The sequence below is a fragment of the Rhinolophus ferrumequinum genome, chromosome 7 (genome assembly GCF_004115265.2).
Source record: "Rhinolophus ferrumequinum isolate MPI-CBG mRhiFer1 chromosome 7, mRhiFer1_v1.p, whole genome shotgun sequence".
Lineage (NCBI taxonomy): Eukaryota > Metazoa > Chordata > Mammalia > Chiroptera > Rhinolophidae > Rhinolophus > Rhinolophus ferrumequinum.
The window spans coordinates 88,772,747-88,799,000 of record NC_046290.1 but is presented as its reverse complement, the minus strand read 5'-3'; the positions used below and the strand labels follow the sequence as shown (position 1 = coordinate 88,799,000).

The 26,254-nt window shown below is 36.6% G+C and overlaps 1 protein-coding gene across 1 annotated transcript in view; it reads left to right on the top strand.

The window, feature by feature from the left end:
• Window positions 1-26,254, top strand: part of FBN2 (fibrillin 2) — a 264,303-nt gene that overhangs the window by 137,931 nt on the left and 100,118 nt on the right. The window contains exons 9-16 of the mRNA XM_033111165.1: window positions 9,169-9,321; window positions 10,793-11,026; window positions 11,962-12,099; window positions 15,947-16,066; window positions 16,982-17,107; window positions 17,991-18,113; window positions 19,796-19,918; window positions 25,216-25,368. Coding sequence (XP_032967056.1) covers window positions 9,169-9,321; window positions 10,793-11,026; window positions 11,962-12,099; window positions 15,947-16,066; window positions 16,982-17,107; window positions 17,991-18,113; window positions 19,796-19,918; window positions 25,216-25,368 — 1,170 coding nt within the window. The remainder of the gene's footprint in view (window positions 1-9,168; window positions 9,322-10,792; window positions 11,027-11,961; window positions 12,100-15,946; window positions 16,067-16,981; window positions 17,108-17,990; window positions 18,114-19,795; window positions 19,919-25,215; window positions 25,369-26,254) is intronic.

The window sequence follows — 26,254 nt, the reverse complement described above, 5'->3', positions numbered from 1 at the left end:
CAGGAAACACGGCAGGCGAGAAGAGTGACTGGCAGCCAGCGATGAGTAAATAATGAATTGACAAGGGAATGCTGTATGCAAGATAATGTCCCCGCTGCTATTGTGTGCATAGAGCTCTAGCAGGGACCCTAAGCAGTGGGATGGAAAGTGCTAATCAGCAACAAGTGAAGTTCAGAAAACGAGAGGAAGCACTTAGAAATCCTTACCGTAATGTGACCTTGCCACAACATCACAGCACACCTCCTTGAGCTTTACAAAAGTTTCAGTGCAGAATATTGCCTTGAAGTATTCTTGAGAAAAGAAAACCTGAAAACATAATATAAAAAGTAATAGAAGAGAAAGTTTGAGGCCTTGGGTGATTCATTGCAAAATAATTTTTTAGGCCGTAAATGCCGTAAGTCACAAAGAAAGGCCTCGTGATTGTAGTGAAAATTGTCGAGGAAATGATGTCGACCATGAAAAATGGGTGGGAGCTCCCCAGAGGAATAAAGGTGCGCTAAGCAAGGAGAAAGGTGTGAGTAAGACTGCAGGTGCTGAGAGTATCTGAAGGGGCTCAGAATGGTGAGAAGAGCATGTCTAGGAAAGAGAGCTGAGATAAAATGAGAAAGATGGGTAGAGAGTAAGATCCAAATAAACAACCTAACATTAAATTTTAAAGAACTGGGAAAAGAAGAACGAATGAAACCCAAAGTCAGCAGAAGGAAGGATATAGTAAAACTTAGAGCAGAACTAAATGAAATAGAGAACAAAAAGGCAATCAAAAAACTTAACACACACACACACAAAAAAAAAAAAAACTTAACACAACAAAGAGCTGGTTCTTTGAAAAGATTAATAAAATTGACAGTCCCTGGCTAGACTCACTAAAGAGAAAAGAGGAAACACACAAATCGGCAAAATCAGAGATAAAGTTAGGATGGATACCACAGAAATACAAAGGATCACATGCAAATACTCTGAAGGTCTATATGCCACCAAATTCAATGACCGAGAAGAAATGGACAAGTTCTTAGAAATATATAACAAACAAAAAAAGATTCTGTTGCTGAGGTTCTTAACTGCCATGCTAAAGACCATGTTTCAGGTTGATCCGGAGAGCATTGAGAGCCCATCAAGATTTTAGAGCAGGACAGAGACAAAAATCAATGGGGAAAAATCTGTTTTAAGGAAATGAGGAAGGTCTTGATACAATGATATAGAAGGATGGTCAAAATATGCTGTTATGCAGAATTTTATGTGATGATGGGTACATATGCATGTGCGCATTTGCCACAAAACATTTAAAGGACAACCCAAAACTCCTAAAGATGTTTAACTAACGTGGGATAGGGAAGACAGGGGTGAAACAGTATACCAAATAGTGTTTTAGTTTTAACTTCAGAATCATATTAAAGGAACAGAGGCAGTAGTTTTAATTAAGAAAGAATGTTCTAGAAAGAGACGGTTAGACAGTGTGGAAGAAACACTTCACTATTTTAAAGGAGGAAGTAAACCTAAGAGCCACAGTGGTTCCCTTTCTTTCATTGTTCCTAGTTCTAGTTAGTCTTGTATAAAGCATACATAAAGGCAACATGAAGGTATTTCAGGGATAGCAAGAATCTGCAGAGTCAATCAAGGGGAACCCAGGTTGGCGCCAGCCCATCAAAGAAGCGGGTACAACCCTCCAGGATCAGGGGATGACACCTGAGACAGTGGTTGCTATTTACCAAACACCTATTATCACTAGTTTTCTGACCTGAGCTTACCTCATCGGTGTTTTCTGACTGAACCCTTCATTTTTAATAAGCAAAAGCTCATTCAACAGGAGGCATATTTATTTCAAGGTACAACCCCCAAATTTTACCAGGTTTTCATCACATTGTGTAATTAACCATTCTCTTAAATCAAGTTTAGACGAAATGTCAAACCATGAAACAAACTCTGATAATAGTACCATTATTTGGCTTCAAGACAGATTTATATTTTAATCAGAGGAGATGGATTGCTTCCTCTTTTTCAGTGTGGCTTTAAATAACACTTCATGTAAACTTTGTTCTGGGACTGTAGTGAGGGTGACAGGAGATTATTAGAGGAATAGACTTGTTTTCATTTCTATGCCATATCAGTCCTACAGTTAAACATGCACCAAGCATTAGAAAGACTTGTCCTAATGGTGTAATAAATATGCTTCGTCTGCCTTTGCCCGTGATAGTAGTTCTCTGTGTCAAGGGATGGTGTGCCTAGACAACTTAGTTCTATAGGGTGTTCTTCTTTTATTTCAGATATTCTTCCATAGGACGCATTTTCCTTTCCTTTTTTTTAAAGTTTATTGGGGTGACAATGGTTAGTAAAGTTACATACGTTTTGGGTGTACAGTTTGGGCGTACATCATCTATCATATTTTGTGTTCACCACCCAGAGTCAGTTCTCCTTCCATCACCATATATGTGATCCCATTTACCTACCCTCTTCTACCATCCCCATCCCCCCTTACCCTCTGGTAACCACTAAACTATTGTCTATGTCTATGAGTTTTTGTTTCTTTATTTGTTTGTCTTGTTCTTTTGTTGCTTTCAGTTTTATATCCCACATTATCAGTGAGATTATTATGCTAAGCGAAATAAGTCAGACAGAAAAAAGCGAGAAAAAGGCGAGAACCATATGACGCCTTTCAACACAGTACTTTCTAAGGACCAGACAGTTTCAGATATGCAAAATAAATACCTAACTCCTAGCCACTCTTTCGCTTTTGAAATATATTTTGGGGGACACCTTAACTATGAGACATCACATTACACTGATCTATATCTCATCCTGGTATGTTTTTGACTTCAAAGGATTGGAGGTAGTTTGACTCTCCAATGGTGTTAAAAGAGACTGTGGAATTTATGAAAAAAGTTATGATTTACTTTCCAGTCCTCTCTTTCTGCCCCTCCACCCTCTCACCAGTGATATGGTTTCCTTCAGTACATATTATAAGACTCTCCAGAAGTTTCCAAACTGTATAATTCAAAACCCCTCTTTAACATCAAAAATGGTTTCTGATCCATTCATGTTGGTAATTGAATATCTTTGAGAAAATACACAGTGAAAAAGCTACTGGGTATTAAGTAATAATTTTAAATGGATTTCTATTTTATTAGTCACAGTGGGGTCTCCGTAAGTGGGAATCATGTAGTGCCTACGTATCTGAGGGGTTTTTCACTTGCACTGCAAGGTACAGTGTAAGGAGAGATTTGTGGACCCCTCCCAGCATCATGGCAGATTCCCAAGTATATTTAGATTCCTGATGAGCACTTTCTCGTGTGTATACATATTCCCTTATTTCCAGTGTGCTGTTGTGTTTGATCCACAAGTTGTTTAGAAGAGTAAGGGGTTTCTCTGGTTTGCAAATCTTCCATGTAGGCTTGAAAAAGATGTGTTTTCTCCAAATGTCGCATAGATATACCCATTAGATCAAACTTGTTAACTATACCGTTTAAGTTTTCTCAGTGTCTACTGAATTTTGTCTACTGTATGTATCAGTTTCCGAAAGAGTTGTATAAATATCCCACTCTGACGGGAGATTTCTCAGTTTCTCTATGTGGTGCTTTAAATTTTTATTTTCTGTATTTTGATGCTATAAGGTGATGAATGTTTTAAAATAGTTTCCTGGTAAATTGAACCTTTTTTTCAATATGTATTGACTGTCTCAAGTTCTTTTCTTCATGGTCTATTTCTAAACATTCTCTCTTGGTCTGTTTTATATATTATTTTGCATCACATTTTGTGAGTGGGAGTAGAAGGTTTAAATATATGCCTGTTGTATATCTTTCCTCTCAATTTTCTGCTTCCTTATGCTTTAAATGTCTCTTTTAAACAGTCTAAATCTAAATTGTTTTTACACAGAATGAAATCTTTGTCTTTTAAATTGAGACTTAAATTTATTTGTATTTACTATAGTCATTTATATATTTGTTTTTATTTCTATTCTCTTCTTTGTACTTCCTACTTGCTTTTTTTTGTTGTTATTTTTTTCTCCTTTCTTGCTTTCAGGTTTCCTTTTTCCACCATACTCCATTCTTTTTTCCTCTAGTGTTCCGAAGTTACATACTTTATTTCTGTGGTTTTAGTGCTTATCCGAGCTGTTTTAAGATGTATATGTAACTTACAATCTAAAAATAATCTGCATTTTTACCCACATCTAAACAACAAGAGAATATTAGAGAAGTTACACTTTGATGTCCCTTTTCCAATTTAATAAATTCTAGCCATTACCCCTCCCTCTTTGCAACAAATTAATCATTTTTATTACTATCTGATATTTTAGTGCTTGTTTAGATTTTACCTGGGTATCTAACAATATTTTTCGTCTTTCCTTTATGTATTTCAAACCTTCCATTCGGAAACATTTTCCTTTTGCCCAAAGAACTTCCTAAAATTTCCTTTAGCAAGAACCTTTTGGTAGAAAATTCTCTGGTTTTGTTTTCCTGAAAATGAACTTCATTTACTCTCTGGAAAGATGGTTTCTTTGAGTACAGAATTTTAAGTGGACAGTTATTTTATCATAATGTACAGAAGATACTATTCCATTGTTTTCTAGCATCTATTGGTGCTATTAAGAGTTCAGTGATTGTTCAGATATCATTCCTTAACAGGTAATCTGTCTTTTTTTTTTAGCTATTTTTAAGATCTTCATTTTTCCTTTGAAGTTCTGCGGTTTCACGGCAATATGACAAGCTGTGGCTTTATTTTTATTTTTCCCACTTTGGATTTATTGGAATTCCTAGGTTTGAGGTTTTTGGAACATCGTCAGAAAGTTCTAAGCCAGTATCTATTAAATATTGTCTCTGCCCCAGTCTTCTTATTACCTCTTTCTAATATTTCTATTAGACGTATATTACCTTTTCAGGCTCACCTCCATATTTCTTAACCTCTTCTTAACATTTTCCATGTCGTTGTGTCTTCGAACTACACTGAAATTAATATGTTCAGCTATATTTTCCAGCTCAGTAATTCTCTCTTCATCTATATGGAATACCCTGTTTAATATATTCACTAAGCATTTTATTTCAGGTATGATCGTTTTCATTTAGAAGTTTTATTGAATTCTTTTAAGTCTGTTCTTCCATTGTTTATGGGCTCTTTTACCCTGCTCACATTTTTAGATTTTAATTGCTTAAACATTTTAAATATAATTTAGTTATTAACTAATATTTACTGAATTATCATTAATAATTGTCAGAATTGGTGTGACCATTCCAATATCTGAAACCTGCTTTTTATTCAAGTCACTTTTGTTCATTGAGCCTTGTTTCTTTATGTGTTATTAATTTACTTATTTATTTTCCTGTTACCTACTCCACTTTTTTTTTTTCTTGGAACTTTACAGTGTTTCCACGAAAATAAGACCTGGCCAGACCATCAGCTCCAATGCGTCTTTTGGAGCAAAAATTAATATAAGACCCAATCTTATATTGTGTTAGATAAGACCGGGTCTTATAGTAAAATAAGACCGGGTCTTATATTAATTTTTGCTCCAAAAGACACATTAGAGCTGATGGTCTGGCTAGGTCTTATTTTCGGGGAAACATGGTATCTATGGAAATTATTTGAGACTTGTCCTTAGTGATAGTAGCTTATGCCAGTTGCACAGAGTATCCCTACCTGAGAACATCTTTATATTATATTCCACCTTTGAAATTCTGCAGACCACAAACCTAACATGAACTGAGACATCAAAAGGGGTCTGTGTGAGGAAGAGCTTGGAGTTACAGATTTCTATTTTTTACCTCCACCCAGCAGAGTTGAAATTTAAAGTCTCTAGAGTTTCGCAGAAGCCCTGAAGCTGAAACCTGGCTGTGCATCTACCTCCTAAAGTTCCTGTTTTCACTTCATTTTAAGACTCTATTTTTCCCTTTCTTCATGCCAGCTAAGGGGTGTATTTTTTAACATAATTTTTCATATTTTACTTGGGATCCTTTTATTGGGAAAGACATTGGGATAGCTAATCCACGTTCTGCTAGAAACAGACCACATACTGTTTTATTTCATTTGTCCACCAACCCTTTTCCATGACGAAGAAGAGTTCAATATAGTTGCAAAAATCAAAGTTAATTTTGATGTAAATCTAAGGCTCCTGATTCAAGGCCATTGTTTTTTCTTCAAAACTTATGGTATAGCCTCCTCCTTGCAGAAGCCTTGAAGAGATAAATACAATTCAGCCAACCTTGTAGTACTGTTTCATAATAGTGATTATTGTTAAGAGTTTAGGGCTTCCTTATCCTAATTTACACCCTGGTCTTGAGGAGTATAGCAATCAAGTAAATCTAGGAACATGATACTTTGGGTTTCTGAAATTAATATTCCAAAAATTATTTTCCTGGCTCATTCTTGGGAATAGGAACCTACCTGTGAAACTCTTCCCAGTGACAGCCTGTTCAGGCGCAACTTGTGAAGTTTATGAAATGTCTCCAGTGCCTCTAAGTGCGCATGCGTGTGTGCCTCAAATTTAATACAGAGGCTTGTTGACGTACAGTGAGGTTATGTCCTGATAAACACATCGTGTGGTGAAAATACGTTTAATACACTTAACCTAACAGACATCATAGCTTAGCCTAGCCTACCTTCAACGTGTTCAGAATACAATAACCAGAAAAAAGAAAAAAACAAACGCTGGCAACACAGTACACTGTGTAGCATCAGTTGTGTACTCTGGTGATGGTATGGCTGGCTGGGTGGGAGCTGCAGTTCTCTGCAGGGCCCAGCGTCATGAGAGAGGATCGTACTGCATATCTGTAGCTCGGGGAAAGATTGAAACCAAAACTTGAAGTATGGTTTCTACTGAATGAGTATCGTTTCCACACCATCCTAAAGTCAAAATATTGTAATTGGAACCATCGTAAGTTGGGGACATCTGGACATACTGGGTTTCTTTTGGGAAATGTGAGGAGGTGTTCTGATTCTTACATGGAGTATCTTAAAGCCAATTCATTTATTTGAATAATAGCTTAGAAGCAACCTGAGGTATACTGTGGACCAGTAGAGGAAATAATATTATTTTATTTATTTATTATTTATTTTAAATTCTGTATCTAGTGCAAATCATTTAGGCTTTACCTCTCAATGGAATTATTTAATTAATAGTTTCATCTTCATTGTTGATATGCAGCTCCTTATTGTTGTGGTACATCTTTCTTGTGGTTTTAGACAAAATATCTTTGATAGCACCTTGATAAAAGTTGAATAATCGATAATGAATTAGGCTCACAATTTCTTTCATTGCTTACAATAAAGGCAGCTTCAGTTATAAACCCACAGAGTGTACAGATGCTATTATTTTTATCCCTATGTACTTTTTGCATTTTATGTAGTCTTTTGATGACATCTTCTAGCCTTCATCTGCCATTCTGATCCATTCTCTACCTTGCTGCCAGAGTGACCTTTATTATAGTCACGATTGATCATGTCAGTTCTCTACCCTCAATCCTGCAAGATAATGCACAAACTCCGTATGTAGCGGTCCTGCCAACCCAGTGGTTAGTTCTGAATCTCCACTTTATTTTTCAGCACCATTTGACATATAACTCATTACCCCTAGTTCTTAAAAATGTCTCTTGCAATTTCATGGCTTACACCACCATATATATACATATATATATATATATATATATATGTGTATATATATATATATGTATATATATATGTGTGTGTATATATATACACACACATACATACATACATATATATATATATATATATTCAGAAGTACACACACACACACAGCATGCCAAAAAAATGTATGCACATTTTAAGAAAGGAAAGAACTGTATTAAAATTGTAATACTCAATACATACCCATAACAAAAGATGAGTACAAGTCAGGTTTGACTTCTGCAATTACAAGAGGTGCTCCAAGTGTTTTCCATCAGCGTCCAGACACTTTTGATTATAGCGAACTACTGCTTGAGCAACATTGACCAATGTCTACTTATCTACATTTTTTGGCACCCCCAGTGTGTGTGTGTGTGTGTGTGTGTGTGTGTGTGTGTGTGTATTAGTATATAGTGGTGTATCTATCAGTATATATAGGTATGTACTGATATCTCACAGGTATGTATCTTCAGCCTGACCATTCCTCTGGATTCCAGGTTCATATATTCAATATTCCAAATATAACATATTTTAAAATAAAGCCTTGTATCATGCCCTTTAATCCTATTTCTTCTCTTTTATCCCCATCTCTGTTGTGAATCAGAATCTTGAGACGTTTCCTCTTTTCTCTCATACCCTTTGCCCATGCAAGTTCCCATTGGCTGTACTGTCAGAGTACGTCTGTCATCTGACCACTGTCATCATCTTCACTGCTGTCACCCTCATCCAGGCCACCCTCATCTCTCCCCTGGGGGCCTGCAGTATCATCTTCACTGGTCTTCCTGTGCTCTCTACAGTCAATGGCCAAAGAGACTTTTTAAATGTAAACTATTGTTCTTCCTCTAATTGAAACCATCCTATGACTCTTACAGAATTCCAAATAAAACCCCAAAGCCCTTCCCTAATGCTCTACAGGGCTGTACGAGATCTTGCTTTGATACCTGTCTGAGCTCAGTCTCCCACTCTCCCTATTACGTGCTCTCCTCCAGCCACATTGACCCGTTTTTCACACACATCAAGCATATCCCCTTCTTTCTCTTTGAACTTGCTCTTCCTTCAGGTAATTATGTGGTTCATGATCTCATTTTATTCAAGTCTCTCCCCAGATGTTACTGTCTCAAAGAGCTGCTTCCGATCAAAATTTCTAAAACAGACCTGTATCTGTCAGATACTGCTATGTAACAACCAACCACAAAAAATCTCAATGGCAAGCAGTAGTACATGTCTGCAGGTCAGCTGGGGGTTGGAGAATGTAGGATGGGACTGGGTGGTTTCTTCCCTTCAAGCTCTGGATCGGCTTCTCACTGCAGGATGGGCTCATGTCTGCTTGCCACCTTCCATTTGTGTATCTCTGGGATGTGGCATGGCATAGGTGCTCAATAAATGGTTGCTCAGCAAATAAGTAAAGGAACGAATAAATGTCGTAAAAATTCAGAGAATAAATAGAGATTAAGTAAAACAACTTCTTTCATTTAGCCTCTTCTAATATGTGAAATGATTGGTGTAAGAACCTGAGATAATTCTGCCATGCCTTCTATTTTATTTTCACATGTTCAGATCAAAGAACAGGCACATGTTTCTCAGGCCTGGTGAATGGTCGCTGCGCACAAGAGCTCCCGGGCAGAATGACAAAAATGCAGTGCTGCTGTGAGCCTGGCCGCTGCTGGGGCCTTGGAACCATTCCTGAAGCGTGTCCCGTGAGAGGCTCTGGTGAGCAGTCTGCTGCTAGTCTCTTCAGGATACACAGCATTAGGAGAATGAGTACCAGCGTACTTTGCTCTTCTCCTTGAAGTCAGATCCTATTTCTGTTCCTCTTACTGTCTTCAATATGACTTGAGTGTTTTTGTGAGAGATAGGATGGCATTGTTTGTTTGGGATCAGTTATGATTATACCCAATTTATTAATACCAAAAACATTCCCGAGAGCTGATTATGGCTTGTGTTTTTGGAAATGTTTTAAAAAATTATTTCAAATGTCAATATTTCAATTCAGTTTTAACACCTCCTGATCTTTCATTCCAGAGCTGGAGTATGTTTCAATAACAAAGTTCTACCTTCATTTACATTTTATTTCAGGAGTATCTTTATCTTGTAGTGTCCCAATCCTTGAAGATATTTCCTCTTTTCTAATGACCTGAAAACTAAGAATAAAAGCCTAGGCGAATAGCTCTCATTCACTTTGCTGTATTAACTGCCATATAACTGAGGCTGTATCAGGAAATTAGGATGAATGAGAAGTAGCTCCTCTTGTTAATATAATGTGAATCGTTAAGTACGATTAATGTTTATCACATAGGGGCATATCAATGTATTTTATTGTACATCGTAATACTAAATTATTATTATAAAAATAATTAAAATTTTTGAAATATGCTTATAAAGATATGTACCTATATGTACTGTTATGGAGAAAAAAATTAAGGCACATTCTTTCAAACTAAGCTATAAAATATCAAAAACTAGAAAAAAATTTTTAAAGCAGAGTTAATGCATAGTATATAATTTTGGAAAGCCATAGTTCCACTAGTAATATGTAATAGTAAGATTAATGCTGAAACAATTACTTGAGTTAATTTTCGTTTCTTCTGATACAGTTTTCTAATTTTCTGACAACAGTTAAGGAAATAAGGCAATCACTATATTCTTCTTTTCTTTCAACTTTGATACTTGGACAAATAAGGAGCAGATTTAAAAGCTTATTAAATACCATCTTCTGTTAAAAAAAATCTATGTTAGAAAGAAATATTCTGAAGCCATGTTAATCCTTTAATGAGAAGTAATAGGAAACATATATTCCTTATGAAATTTCAAGTAAAATCAAATATGCAGAATGAATTACTTAAAGCTTTAATATTCATCCATTCAAGTAAATTTTTTTGTATTCATAGTTATATCTGGAATTTTATGAGTTGCACTAAGGGGTGTGAAATCAAAATGCTCATATAAATGATTCTATGGTTATGCAACTCAGTTAAAATATGGCGTGTAGGTTGTAAATTTTTTTTGAAACAGCTATACCTTTTCCTGCTACTGCTAGCATTGAAAACATTTATTAAGATAATACCTACTTATTCATATCGTGTGGTATAGATAAGCTAAAATGATCATTACAGTACAAAGATTGGTTTTATTTTGCAGAAAGACATCCATTTGTGTCTCACTGAACTTTCTTTTCTTGTAGAGGAATACCGCAGGCTTTGCATGGATGGACTTCCAATAGGAGGGATTCCAGGGAGTGCTGGTTCCAGACCTGGAGGCACTGGGGGGAATGGCTTTGCCCCAAGTGGCAATGGCAATGGTTATGGCCCAGGAGGGACAGGCTTTATCCCCATCCCCGGAAGCAATGGCTTTTCTCCTGGCGTTGGGGGAGCGGGCGTAGGAGCCGGGGGACAGGGACCCATCATCACTGGGCTAAGTGAGTATTTACTTCTTGTGTAAACTCTTTCGTTTTCTGCCTTAAATGATATTATAATTGCTAACATTTTTTTCTCCAAAATGGGTGTGTGTGTAAAAACTTGTTTTAGCGTCTAAAATATAATGTAGTAATAGAAAATTCTTAGGAAAATATTATCTTCCTGTTCCATAAATTTTCCAAATTAGAGAAAAGAATGAGTAACCCAGGCTTTCTTTGCGAATAGAGATGAGAGCACAGCAATGGTCCAATCCAGATGACGCCATTCAAGGGCACGTTTTTGGTTCAGTGTATTGCATTTGGCCCTTTGCAGCTGCCCAGCTCATACACCCCTGGAATGATTTCCAGAACCATTTCTCAGCTGAGATAAACTGAATAAGTCTTGCTCTGTGCCTATCCAAATATTATAATGAAATATCTTTATTTTCCTCACCCTTTTTTGTTGAATAACTTAAGAAATGGAGAGCTGTGGGCTTCTGGCCAGAATTGGCATTGGTGTACTTGACATTTAAGTTCATTCTTTTTAAAATAACTGCTCTTGCTAATAATATTTAATGATGTCCTATAGTGTTATGTTTATTCTTTTTGGCATGTTGCCTATTTACTATATCTGAAATTCAGCACAGTTACAAAAAAAGAAATGGAACGCATTCAAATGTATAGTAGAACATTCCTGAAAATTTTAAAAGGCATTATTATGAGCAAAGTCTCCAGATGCATAACTTGACAAATGCAAGTAACAACCATGTGTCTCAAGAATATTTTTATATCTTCAACAATGAAGTTTAAAATATTATTGTATATTATGTTATTCTTTGTGAGCTTTTGCTATACATACCTAATTAATGTACTATTAAGCATACTTTTAAAAGTCAACTCTAAGGAAAGTAATTCATGTTGTAATGATGAAATAACACTTGTGTTTTGATTTTCCATAGCTATTCTGAACCAGACAATAGATATCTGTAAGCACCATGCTAATCTCTGTTTAAACGGACGCTGCATACCTACTGTCTCTAGCTACCGATGTGAATGCAACATGGGCTATAAGCAGGATGCGAACGGGGATTGCATAGGTAAGCTCGTGGTTCTTTAATCCTTCTTAGTTTTTTGATAGCTTTTAAACTACAGGAATAAATTGGACTGAATATGAGTTTTAAAACGCCGTTTGAAGTTAAGCTAGTTTCCAAGCTGCCTCTCCTGTGTGCATGGTCTTCCATTTTCTCCTATAACAGTGTGCCGAGCTAAGCCACGTCAGGAATACCCCATCCTTTCACATCCGAAGTGTGGTGATTTCTGTCTCTGCCTCTCCTTTTCTTTCCTTCCTAGCTGAACAACACTGGATATGTGGTGGTGTCATTAACATGCAGAAGAAGGTGCCACTTGGGAGGGAATAGTTGATGAGTTTCTTTTGGACATGTTGAGGTTTAGGTTGCCTAGGACGTTTCATTATAGAGATCTAAAGCTGAGCGGAGTGTTCAGGGAGAGTTACGGGTCAATCACATACAGGTGGCTATTAGAACCATGAGGGTGAATACTGTCACCAAGACTGGACAGAAAGAATGAAAAGATAACAGTAGTACTGTGGCTGAAAACCTGTGGAATAGCAACATAAGTCCATAAAGAAAACTTAGTAATAGTGTTGGAGACACAGAAAAATAATCCAGTATTATATAACTGAAGCTATACAAGGGTACACTTTCAAGAGATAAGTAGTGTCAAGTGTTAAATGTGGCAGAAAAATCAAACACACTGAGGAAGAAAAATCTATTGGGTTTCATATTGAGAGTTCTGAAGATCTATTAAGAGTAGTTTTAAGACTAGCGCAATTGAACCATTTTGAGGTTATTCATTTATTCATCATATTAGCAAATGATTATGTATGTGTTTTATAATAAGCATAACCCTAAATACCAGATTTGGGGTCAGGTGTTCTGTTATAAAATACAGAGGGGAGGCCAAGAACAGAGAGTTAGTATTAGAATTTTGCCAAGTTAAACTAAAAAAAGTCTAAGTGCACTATGATTATGAAGGAAAATGTGAGCCAAATATGATATTTTGGAAAAACAATCATTCTAAACCATGTATGGAGCTACAAGATCAGAACGATTAAATAAGGCTTAGTTCAGGATCCCTTATGTACAGTTGCACAGGTTTTGCACTGCACAACTGTAGAAGGTGCCATTCAGACTTTGTGCATTCTATAACTATATACAGTAACCCTGTCTCAGCAGATAGTACCTGATGCTTGTTTAAGTGATACGTAGACCAGGCAGTTATTTTTGGAGCACCATGAAATAGTGATATATTTATTGTTATTATATAACTTGAAAATTATTTTACCACCACAAGACATGATTACAAGTATACAATACAATATATAAAATATCCCCTTACACAGTTACAGTCTACCAAACTGAAATTTGATTAGTTTTGTCTTGCTATTAATATTTGTCCTTCATGTGTCACTGCATGATTCACTAACCAACAAGTAGAAGTAGGCCAGAAGTTAAATATTTTCTATAAATTAGCCAGAAACCACATTTATTCCATGTTAGCGCCACGGTGCACATTATTCTAGCTAGTAAAGCACCTCTACTCGGGGGGAGTTTGTGAACCATTGGTATACAGATAAACGGTCCTTAAGGATCAGTATTTCTTTCTGTAGTCAGGCTGCCAACTCAGCCTTCTCAACCGGGCTTCCTCTAGAGAGGTAAGCCCTGCAGAAAGTGATTTCAGTGACTGTTTTTTTTCAGTTCTCCCAAGGGTGATACACAGTTAGTACAACTCTAGGATATGAGCTAATCATATCAAATGGATGTCTCAAGGTTCTTACTATTCCTGGAACCCAGGTGAGAAGGGCTCCTACCACCCTTTGTATGAACTCTGTCTAATGTAGTGTTGAGATTCTCTGCACAGTTAATGTGTCAATATAAATCTCAAACTTCTGCGTTTCACCCGAACATTATTACAAACGGTTCCATTCTAGTTTGATCTCATCACCCAGCCCTGCATTTAACCCTGGGCAGAGTTAATCTTTCTATTGTAATTCATAGGGACAAAGATTAGTATTGGGGCATATTTTCAGAAAATAAGTTTTTAGTATTTTTCAGCCTCTACTCTTTCTAGTGTCAACTTCTAGTCAGTTTGAGTTTATAAACAAGTTGGGATATCAGAAAAAGTTAAGAGGATATAAGCCCAAGATAAAGTGGTAACTATTTTAATTGTACCTGTGTTTTGAGGAATAGCAAACTGCCTGTGCTATTTGGGAACTTCTGTTAGATACCTAGGAAGGGGTGTAACTTGAAAGGCAACAACTATATTAAAGGATCCAAGACAAGGCAAATAGAATTGGGTCCATTTTGCTAGTATGAGTTACTCCTGAGGCCTGAAAATAGTTACATTTGCTCATCACATTTTTCTTTCTTTTTACTGAGAATTCTCTAAACTGAATTTCTGGGACTCCTTTACTGTCAGTGTAAGTCAAACTGCTGTTAGCAGTATTTTTAATTCCATTCAAATCATTTTATTTGGTGATATTTTGAATTGGAAAGTACCTTAATTATATTTTATGTTGCTAATGCTCAAAACGCGCTTTTCTCATTTTGCTACGTTCTTTTGGCTCAGTAGAATTGGTGTAATCAACCAAAGTTGAAATGTAAGTGAGTCTTAAGGGGCGGTGAAGGTGTCTTTGGATGAATCGAAAAAGCATTTAACCTTGTTATTCTTTGCTGTTTTTATTTTATTTGCTATGAGATTTTTTTTTTCTCCTCCTTTACCAGAAAGAGCTTAATTGCTTTCAGTCTGAGTGTTTATATAATTGAGGTTGGTGAGTTTGATAAAGTTCCTATTTTAAGAACATCTGTGAAAAAAGTAATCTGTTTATCAAAATGGTAAACCTGTGAATTGATTTTATTATTGTGCTTTCCAGTTTAGCTGAAATTGATATGTTAATGACTTCTACATGTATATGAAATGGCAAATCATTATGCCTTCAGCAGCCAGCCAGGTTTTTAATTTGCCAGCATTCAAAATAATATTTAGGGGGGCATTGCTGAGAGAGATGAATGACTTTTTCTAACACTGGCACACGTGAGTTCTCTGGGAGTTGACAAGGCCAAACTGTTCAGTCTGCCATTTGGTCGTGCAGTTTCTGAACTCTGCCATGGGTTTGCATTCAATCAAGCCTTAAGAGGTCTTGAATGAAAAGCAGGGATGTTTCTCCCATTTAGGATCAGAACTAGTACTTGCATACAACTTGGTTTTATGCAAAAAATTCCTGAGCCAATTTTAAGATCCTAAAGAAACCTGAAGCTACTGAAACCAATAGGCTTTGTTTTAATTAATTTTCATTTTCTACTCCACCGTATGTTTGTTACTTCAAAATATTACACGAGATTCAGTGCATGCATATATAGTTAAATATATAGTTGAGTTCCCAAAAATAGTAACAAAGAAATTCTGTCAATCTCTTTCATTAAAACTATTACAAGTGACAATATGTCATATAAACATATATTTTGAAAAATCTTCAATTGCTCTTCTAACACTGTACCAAGCCTTAGTGAGGCTATTCTCTTGCCCAGACTACTAAAGATAATAAGCATGATAGCCTATTGGAACTCATGGCAGTGTCTTTAAAGAGCCCATGCTTTTAATCATTGTGCATTATTCAAATTGAAAAATCATTATATTGCTTGATTAAAGCAAATTCCCTTGTACTCTCCAATAGGCAGAATTTTTGTAAATCTCCAGACTGGCCTCTGTATTTGAAGAAAGGAATGTTCATTCATTTATAAATACTCTGCTATTTAGACTATTACCACTGACTGGCCTCTCAAATTTGGGAGGCCTAAATGTACTTTAAACAAACATTTCTAGGAACGGAGTGAAGTCTGTAATGGTTTCTTTTGCTGCTCACAGATGTTGATGAATGCACATCAAATCCCTGCACTAATGGAGATTGTGTTAACACACCTGGATCCTATTATTGTAAATGTCATGCTGGGTTCCAGAGGACTCCTACCAAGCAGGCATGCATTGGTAAGGCAGTTTGCTTTCACGTAGGAAAATGTTCCATGAAACACAGCGACCCAGGCTGTTGAGGTTAAAAGTAAATTTATTAAAATAAGACATGGAATGAAATAAGTGCTGTTACGTTATTGCCGATTTATTTTATACTACCCTCAGAAGTGTTCCCTTTATACGTAAACATTATTTGCATATATAACCCAGGCAACATGGTATCTGGCTTCACAAAAATTCCATTTATCTTCCTTCCCGAGATCACAGCTTCTTTTCTCCAAGTCACATTAGTAGCACTGCTGCTCTCTGATTAATGGCGCTTAATATTTACAGTCCTTTTCATCCACTGTCTTCTTTGATCCTCACACACAGTCCAGCATCAAATTATGCCCGGTCTTTATTTTTTCATTGCTGCACGCACCCATCGTCCAAACTCTCTACCTCACTGCTGATTCATCTCAGAATTCTTTTAGCAGATGACTCTGCATGTCTTCTTTTTCATTTCCTATTCATCCACAGGTAGTTGCTTGAACCAGCTTACTCCAGCAGTTTCCATGATGTTCCTCTTAATCCAGATATTTGTAGTTACTTTACTCTTACTCTTTGCCCTGACTTTTAAGGTCTTCCACCACTGTGTCAAAAACAGCTCCACCCCTAGTCCCAGCGGCACTATCTGCCCTCTGTTAGGGTCACTGCACATCCCATTTCATTTCTCTTTCTTTCCCTCTTTAGCTACAATAAGTCGGGGCCATATACCTACCTATCCAGGAAAAGAGAAAAAAAAAACAAGCGGGTGAGAGGTAGAGATTTTGCTAAAGAAGCAATTCGATCTTGTATAAATAAACTGGATATTTAAAATTAAATTTATTATCTTACTGTTTTGTCTGTAATTAGTGTAAAAGAATAATGCTTGGCCATTCCTAATCTTCCCAGATATTGATGAGTGCATCCAGAATGGGGTTCTTTGTAAAAACGGTCGATGTGTGAACACAGATGGAAGTTTCCAGTGCATTTGCAATGCCGGCTTTGAATTAACTACAGATGGAAAAAACTGTGTTGGTATGGAAATCGCCTGTTCCCTTGCAAAAGATTTTTAAAGTATATACATTTTTATTTAGAACCATGTATACTGTTTCCATGAAAGCTCACAAAACACATATGTGAGAATTCTTCAGGTGACTTAGGGAAAACACAAATGCATTTAACATAAGACTGTTAAAGTGAAAGGACAGATTTTTTTTTTGACAATGTTATAAACAATGAATACTTCACTACTTCTGGATATTTCCTGAGTAGTATATGTTTGATTGTAAGTAGCCGTTATTCTTTGTGATAACTATTATTAGTATGTACTGTATTTCACATGTTGGTGTTACAACACTGACAAGAGAGTAAAGAGATTTATATTTCCCCACCCCCAGTCTGGGGAAATATGAAAATGTATGGCGTATGCGATAATGAAATCTCTAAATTTGTGTTCCCAGTGATGTCTAGCAGGACAGCAGGTACCATTACCCTACAGAAATATTTTATTCACACAGCAGCACATATTCCACCCACTGATGAAAGTCCAGATCATTTTACTCGCAACGAGGTTTGTCGTTGCTTTATTCTCCCTTACAAAAGAAACACCCCCTGAAATCATAACAGCTTTTTGGTCATCAACATAAAATGCTGCTCATGTGGTTTTAATAGCCACTAAAGCCCAAAATTTACTTAACTCTTTGCCTTTATGTCCCTTATTCTAAAGGCCCTTCACATTCTCCACACTGTTTGCTCTCACTCAGTTGGCACTCATATTTAAAAAAAAAAAAAAAAAAAAAAAATCCGTGAGCACATGGCTCATTTGTGTAGTGGAATTTGCCTGGCGATTGTTTGTGGAAGGAAAGGAGACTGATTCCCTAAAGGCCAGTGGTGCGAGTTCCTCTCTCTTCTCCCGCAGATCATGACGAATGTACAACTACCAACATGTGTTTGAATGGGATGTGTATTAACGAAGATGGCAGCTTCAAGTGCATCTGCAAACCAGGATTTGTCTTGGCTCCAAATGGCCGTTACTGCACTGGTATGTGTGGCTTTGAGATAGGAAGGGAACCGCGATTGAAACCATCTTTTTCACTTGAATGAATCATGCAAGAATTACTTCAGCTTCTTCATGTGGATTTCATATTATCCACATCCCTTTCTAATTCAGTAAGGCAGGTGTCTAAAGCTTCCTAGAAAAACACACATTGTGGTCTAGGGAACAGTAATATCTTTACAAAAATAATAATGAAGTAGGAAAAATTAAGGGACTGACAGGTCGGTTCTAGCAAGTCTGAAAGCGACAATGTAGAAATAAGTTCTCTCTAACCCTTGCCAGAATAAAAAAAGAGGAAGAAAAAAATCTTGAAAGGTTTTCATTTCTATGTGTTCTCGGAACTAAAGTTTCCACTGTCGTTTATTACTGGTTTTGTATTACATCTTTTCCATAAAGCTAATCTGCAGATCATTATCTAAAAATCTTCCATTGATTTAGTGAAGAAATAATTTAAATACTCCTATCAGTTGTTTTGTTCATAAAGCCATTTTGAAAACCAAGCTCTAGTGATAACTTTAGTAAGTAAAAGATATGCCTCTTGGAAATAAATAAATTTATCTTATGTGTATACTCACAACTGGAATTGAATAAGATGGAACAAATTTTGCAGGTCCTAGTTAAAAACACGTTTTTTTGTGTGTTTTTTTCAGTTTTTCCCTTTTAGACAAAATTAACTCCATGTATGCTTTCTGCCTTCAATTGCACAAATTTATCTGGATACCAAATAAGACTCATAACTAATCCCTATAATTTCAGTGACATTCCAGGGACGTTAGAGAGAAAAAAATCAATACTGATTCTCATGTTTCTGAATGAAAAATTCAGAATAGTCTTTTGACTATTGAAGAAAGGGGAGTACAGGATTAAATAGAGCTATTGTAGCTTTGCTGATTGAACTCATGACTGGGATGTCATCTCAAGGTTAGCTGACTTGAATGTCATACAGGATGTGAGATTAACGTTATGTTCCAGTGGATAGCATTACATTACAACATGTAACTTATTTGAGCATTTTTTAAGAAACTAAAATACACATAAAAAGATCACCTAGATCTCACCAGTTTCTGCTTTGTTGAAATTATTTTTTATCAATTTTTTTTATTATATATGTTACGATCCTAAGTCCCGAAATGTTTATGATTTGGCAGCCCTGTGTTTTGAAGGCTGTTTCATCATTTGGGGGAGTCATTTAATGTTGGGTTACCTTTGATAAATTGAAGCAGATTGAAAATTAGAAGAGATACCCCAAACTATTTTGTTATTATGAACTGATCAAATTAATATCAAAACAACATCCATCATGATTAGAATTGTGTGCGTGTAAATAATAGGTAATTACAAAAGTTTACCTCACTTTTAAGAATTTGTTTCACTTTACTAATTTAATATTTAATCTCTTAGTATTAAACAGGGTTGCCAAATAAATAGTGAAGAATGAGTGTGTAAGGCTCTTTTTTTCCCAATGGATAAAGTGAGGCAACTTTCACTTAGTCTTTCTGAAAATGTGTTTCAAAGAGTTGCATTTAAGTGTAATATTTGTTATTGCATCTATGTGTTCTTCTACAAATTATAAAATTAAAGACAAAAGGTTGAAAGTCTAGAGTAGTGGCAACAGGTAAAAATAAATTTACCCAGTTATGACCTGGTTTGTGCTCCCCTCTCGGCAGATGTTGACGAATGCCAGACGCCAGGAATCTGCATGAACGGGCATTGTATCAACAATGAAGGGTCTTTCCGCTGTGACTGTCCCCCAGGCCTGGCTGTGGGCGTGGATGGACGTGTGTGTGTCGGTAAGTGCAACGTTCTATATTGGCCCCAGTGTCCAAATGATCCTGAAAAGGGGGCAGAAATAGGTCCATTGCATGGATCTATTCAGCTATAAAAATGAGTAAAGTACTGATACATGGGAAAATAAGGATGAACCTTGAAAACATTATATGAAGTGAAATAAACCAGTTACAAAAGACCACACAGTATATGATTCCATTCAAAAGAAGCATCCATAATAGCCAAATCTATAGAGACAAAGGAAGTCAGTGGTTGCTTAGAGCAGAGAGGGTGGGGGTGGCAGGCAAAAAGGGTGATAGCTAAAGAGTATTTTGAGGTGATGAAATGTTCTAAAATCAGCTGTAGTGATGGTTGTACATATCTGTGAATATGCTAAACAGTATTGAATTGTACACTTTTCAGTTTTATGGTACATGAATCCTATTTCAATAAAGCAGTTTTAAGAAAAATGGAGAGAGAACCCAGCCAGCTCCCTTCAGAACGCTCTGCGGAAAGGCAAATGAAAAATGCTAAAGAAAAAAACAATGTCCGTAATCTAGCATCCTTGATAATGTTAGATAACTGAGGTTCTAAATATAGTGGATTTAGATTTTGTAATTAATAGCAAATAATACAAGAAACGGGGATTATACTTATATTTAAGTAAACTCTTGTTTTCACCCAAACAAAATTTAAAATGAAAATAACATACCATAGAACTTGGACTTACCATCCATTAAAAGCTACATATGTGTTTATGTAGTTATTCTTCATCACCGTGCAACTAAGTAGAGAGACAAGGGAAGAGTATGAGAGAGAATTTTATTTTATTCTAAGCCCTTCAAAATATTTTTGTATACTTTTGTCAGATGGATTCCATGAAAATCAACCAGAGTTAACAGTCATCAGCTTTAAAGAAGCAGGCAAAACAAAAATGTCATTGGCATTTCTAAACCCAGCTAATATGTGCTAACGATAACAATAGCAGAGTTAGTTTTAAAAATACATTTAATGCCTTTTTTTTTTCCCCAAAGCGTTTTCACGAGACCTCTCGGGTGCATTAGCCATTGTGTACTCTATTTTTCAGGTTATTCACTAAAAGGCAGGCAGGCATACTCATTGGTTTTAAAGTACATTTGAGAGAAACAAAATTCTTTCTTAGATATAGCTGATAATACTTTACTTTTACCTGTGGGAATCAAAACATTTGGATCGTGAAGGGGGAAAAAAAGAAGCACAGCAGATGGAAATAATCTGTCCACTTAAGTTCATCCACTCTCTCCAATCTAGGATTTATTTCAGCTTACAAGATTGTCAGCCCTTGGTTCGGAAATATTTCAAATACAACAAGTAGAAGAACGTAGCTTCCCTCCCGCTTAGAGAGCAAAAATATTTTCAGTTGCTTCAATACATTGAATTGCTTTTTTCCTTTACTTAAATATTTCTGTTGAAATCAACAATGAGTACAAAAGCAGTTTGGGAGGGAGCAATTGTTTTTATTTTAAGCAGCCAACATATGGATAGTTGTTAGGAATTCAGTATTCAAACACAAAAATTCATTCTCTTGTTCACATACAGAAAAGGCATCAGAAATTGTTGGAAAGTCCTCTCTAGGTATTCACAATTGTGGTCACTTAAACTTTTTAATAAAAACATCATTTGTTCTGTGCATAAAATTACATATTACTATTGTCATGCCGGATGTGGTTTCTTCATGCCTTGCGCCTTTGGTGATGCTTTTGAGATCCACTGATTGTTGAAGTTAGAAATGAATCACTAGGATGAATTATTATTGGGGTTAGCAGTTTAATTTTAGATTTCTTTCTTGTTGATTCATTTTTGTTTCCCTAGATACTGAGATGTGGGTTTTTATTTTCAGAAAATTCAGCTATTATTGTGGCTAGTATGTTGAAGAAGCATGACTCACAGGCAGGGTATAAACAAAAAGCAATTCTATTTTAGTCTCTCCCATCCTTTTAAAATTTACCTTTACATTTATTCAATAGGAGCAGCGGTTTATCCAATAAAAGTAAGGAAGAAAACGCAGGCCACCCTATAACTTCACTATTTTTAGGTAACAAAAAAATTATATGACTACTTTATGTAATGAAAATAATCTGATTTCGAAATCAGAATTGTCCGTTACCATATAATAATTAATATTCTGAACTTGATGTGAAGTTACAACTTCCCTCCCGAGCTCAGACCTTCATGAGCAAGTTTTCTGACTCCATCGGGGTCAGATGCAGGAGGAGAAGGGAGAGGGCAGAAGCACTGATACTGTCCTAGAACGGCGTCCAGATTTCTGGACTTCGTAGGTGCTCAGGGTGCTTCTTCCTTGTGGGCGGCTCCTGGGACGTCAGAGACATTCAGCTGCCCTTCCTGAGATGCAGACGCTGCAGTTGTCTCCTGGAGGCTGCTCCTCACCCAATCTTTGGTCTTTTAGCAGTCCACTGCGGACAGACCAGCTGCCGCCGGCATCTCATCATCCCCCACATGGTCATTTTAGGACCCGCGGGTTGTGGCGCGTGTCCGGTGCATAGGACGTGCCCATCCTCTGCCCCGTTTACCGTGGGAATAGAGGTCTATCTCACCTCCCAGCTTTGCTCCTACAGTAGGCTACTCCTTTGCCTGTGGAGTATCCCAGGCAGAGGTGGCTACAGAGCTCTTCAAAGACTTCGGAGGTGAGGAGGGAAGCACCTCCAAGTCATAACATAGCTCTTGCCAAAAAAAAAAAAAAAAAAAAATTCCTTTTCAAAAAACCCTCTCTTAATGGACACTGTCTTAAACTATTTACTGGTATGTGCTCGATTTTGGGAGGGGTTTAAGGACCAGGTAACTAATTTTCCATATCTATCCCCTTCAGGACGGAGTCTCCAAATACACCTTTTTATTTGATATTTAGCACTATGGGATTTCAGCAAAAAAAATTTTTTTTACATTATCTTAAGAATGTGCCAGCATCTTTATGAACACTCTTTGACATTTCTGTCAGTTGAAAGGTTAATTTTCTTTTTTTTAATTCTAATACTGCTACTTACTAGCTGTTTGGCCTTGGGCAAGATACCTTACCTCTCTGTGCCTCTTTTTCTCATTATTTGTTTCAGGATTAAACAAGTTAATATGAGATTGAACTGTGTAAAGTTTTGAATAATGTCAGGCACAGAGCAAATGCCCAAAATGATTATGGTTTTATTAAATTCGAATAGCAGTATAACATCTAGGGCCTAGCCTTAGAGTTGCTGCTTTAAGCAATAAAGTTGATACCAAAGAAAGAAGAATAAAATAAAATGAGCATTTGTGTCCATACATACTTTACCAATGGTGTATAGACTGATAATTACCTGAGAAAATCCTTTAAAAATTCCAATTTTTGAGAAAGGAAAGGCATGGGGAAACTTGATAACATATGGAAAAGATACAGCTTGGCATTTAGGTCCAATCCCCTGCCAAAGCATCCACGTGGGCACGTTCTGAGTGTGCTGCTGCCGTTGGCACCTCTTACCCTGCCCACCTGTGAACAACAGCTTAGTTACATTTGAAGAGTATATAATAGGAACTAGGGTTCCAGTCTGGGATCTTTGAACAGGAAAAGGTCGACTGTCTTCATTAAAGAAAGAAGAGAGAAATGTTGCCACCATTTTTTGAGTATTTACTTTGTGTCCTAGGCACTCTGCTTAATGCTTAACAAACACGTTTGCATTTATTATATAAACCCTACTGTTATTTGATGGATGAGGAAAATGTTAAATAATTTAAGTAAGGTCATCCTGCAGGGATCAGAGCCCAGGACAATTCATTTCCCTAAAACCCACATACAAGGTACACTCCTTTCTTTTTCATGGCCTTTCTGGTGGTGTTAACCAGTAACACAACACAAACCACTGTGTAATCTGTCTCACTCTACAAGTAAATAGGCTTTTTTATCGACTTGCTCCTAAAAATTGTGTGTGGCTTATGTTCTTACCATGAATACAGAAGTAACTGACCATTCTATGATGCTTTCTGACCTAATTGGTGACGCCGGAAGAACTCACAAAACTCGTATTGGAAATCGTGAACTGTGTTGTGTTTGTGCGAATTTGCCCAGGTTAGCATCGAGTCTTACACGTATGTGTACATCAGAACTGACTGTCAAATTCAGCCATAGCAGAAGTAGAAAGGGCCAACACATCCGCTCCACGTGGTTAGTGTGATGATAAATCCATTACCCTCTTTCATTTGAGCAGTCACACATCTCATTGTTTTAATGCAGCCATAAGTCTCATTGTTTTTATGAGAAACACTACCAGATCCTAGAAGTCATTGGATGACTCACTTTGCATAACAAACAGATAAAATTATTTCTAACAAGTTGTGAATAATTATGGATATTTATAATAAGGGTTAGCTATTTGCTGGAATTTCCATGTCAGTAGACTGCTTAAAAGCTGTGCTGCTTCTCTGGCCTTTATGATGATCTGAGTTTTTTTATACGTAGTTCATCCTTTATTGTCTCATAAAGTTGTAGCATATTTTATGAGAATTTAGAGGGAGAAAACTGAGCAGGATATTCTTTGAGATGTAGCATAACATAGTGGGAAGAGGAAGGGCTTTGGAGGTGCCACAAGTCTGACCCTGAATCCCAGCTCAGGCAGTGGATTATCTAGGGCTTGGAGCTACTTATGTACTTGGCCTTCCTCACCTGTAGCGTGTGGATAATGACCACTGTCCTACGGAGTTGTTGACCTGAATGTTCCATAAGATGATGTCTGTGAAACAAGTAGCACAATGCCAAGGACACATAGTGGTACTTACTATTTTTCAAAACTGGATTTATGGAGGGTCTGAGATGAAAATATAGTCAGAACAGTAAATGGGGGTTGAAAAGGATTTTTGTGTCATCTCAGGTAGTTTAACTTCACTGCACTTCATTGTTCCTGCGAACTTCTAAAATAGAAATAATAATAAGTGTCATTTTGAGTAGAGGCTAGCCATTGATTAGAGCTCAAAGTGGTGTTTATAACTGTGGAAATACACCTAGTTACCTGGTTCAATGAAAGGCCTGTGAGGATAAGTGGGAGAGTAGAGGCTTGTGTAACACGTAAAACTGCTTGGAGGGGAAAAAGAAGAGTTGCTGATATGGATTCATTCTTTCCTTCACTCAACAAATGTTTGTTGATTTCTTAACACTATGAGATGCGAAAGATACAAAGAAAAAGAAAAGTGGCAGATGCCCTCTAGAAGCTTCCAGTCTTAGGTTAAAAGAAGCCTTCAAAAAGTTTTGAAATCTCTTTGTTTCTGTTACTACCTCAAGTCCTTGTTTGTCTGTGTCCTTTAGATACTCACATGCGCAGTACATGCTATGGTGGAATCAAGAAGGGAGTGTGTGTCCGTCCCTTCCCGGGTGCAGTGACCAAGTCCGAATGCTGCTGTGCCAATCCAGACTATGGTTTTGGAGAGCCCTGCCAGCCATGCCCTGCTAAAAATTCAGGTACTCAACATTGGCCAGTTTCACACCCAGAGAAAGAATCTAGAAATATAACATTAGATATTTGGCCAGAGAGTTCATCGGCTCTGAACTGTTTTGTCATTATTTTTAATTGAAGAAAGTAAATCCAAACATGTGTTGGTATGTGAGACATATAATGAGATTTGGTTTGTATTTACCTATGGTCTCTAGACAAAGAGAACACATGGTGGATAGAAAAATATAGAGGGTGCCCAAAAAAAATGTATACACATTTTAAGAAAGAAAAACTGTATTAAAATTGTAATAATATATACTGATAACAAAAGATGAATACGAGTCATGTTTGACTTCTGCAATTACAAGCGGTGCTCAAAGTGGTTACCATCAGCATCCAGACACTTCTGATTACAGCAAACCACTGCCTGAGCAACGTTGACCAAGGTGTCCACTTGTATACATTTTTTTGGCTTTGGCACCTTCGGTATATTTGCTAATCCAGTTATGATTGTTGAAACAGATTTTTTTACATGAATACATTAATCTCAGTGTCCTTGATCTATAATATTGTTGTAAACACAAATAGCCTAAAATTTGCTTACTGCTCTCAAGATTATAATAAATTCATAAGAACCTGATTTTGTTTATTTTTATCTTAACACAGAATGATCTTAGGCCACAGTCTACCAGTAATTCCAGACTCTTAGGTTGATAAGGTTGATCCTGTTTATTCATACTTTTACTAAATCTGTATTGAATATACAAAACTGTATTGAGTATATGTAAGTACAATATGGATTAAAAAATAAACAGAATCTCTTTTTCCTTAAAGTTGAGAATATAGGTGGATGAACATTACAATTTAGTATTATTAGCCCCTTTAAAGGGACATAAAGAACTGGGAGAGCAT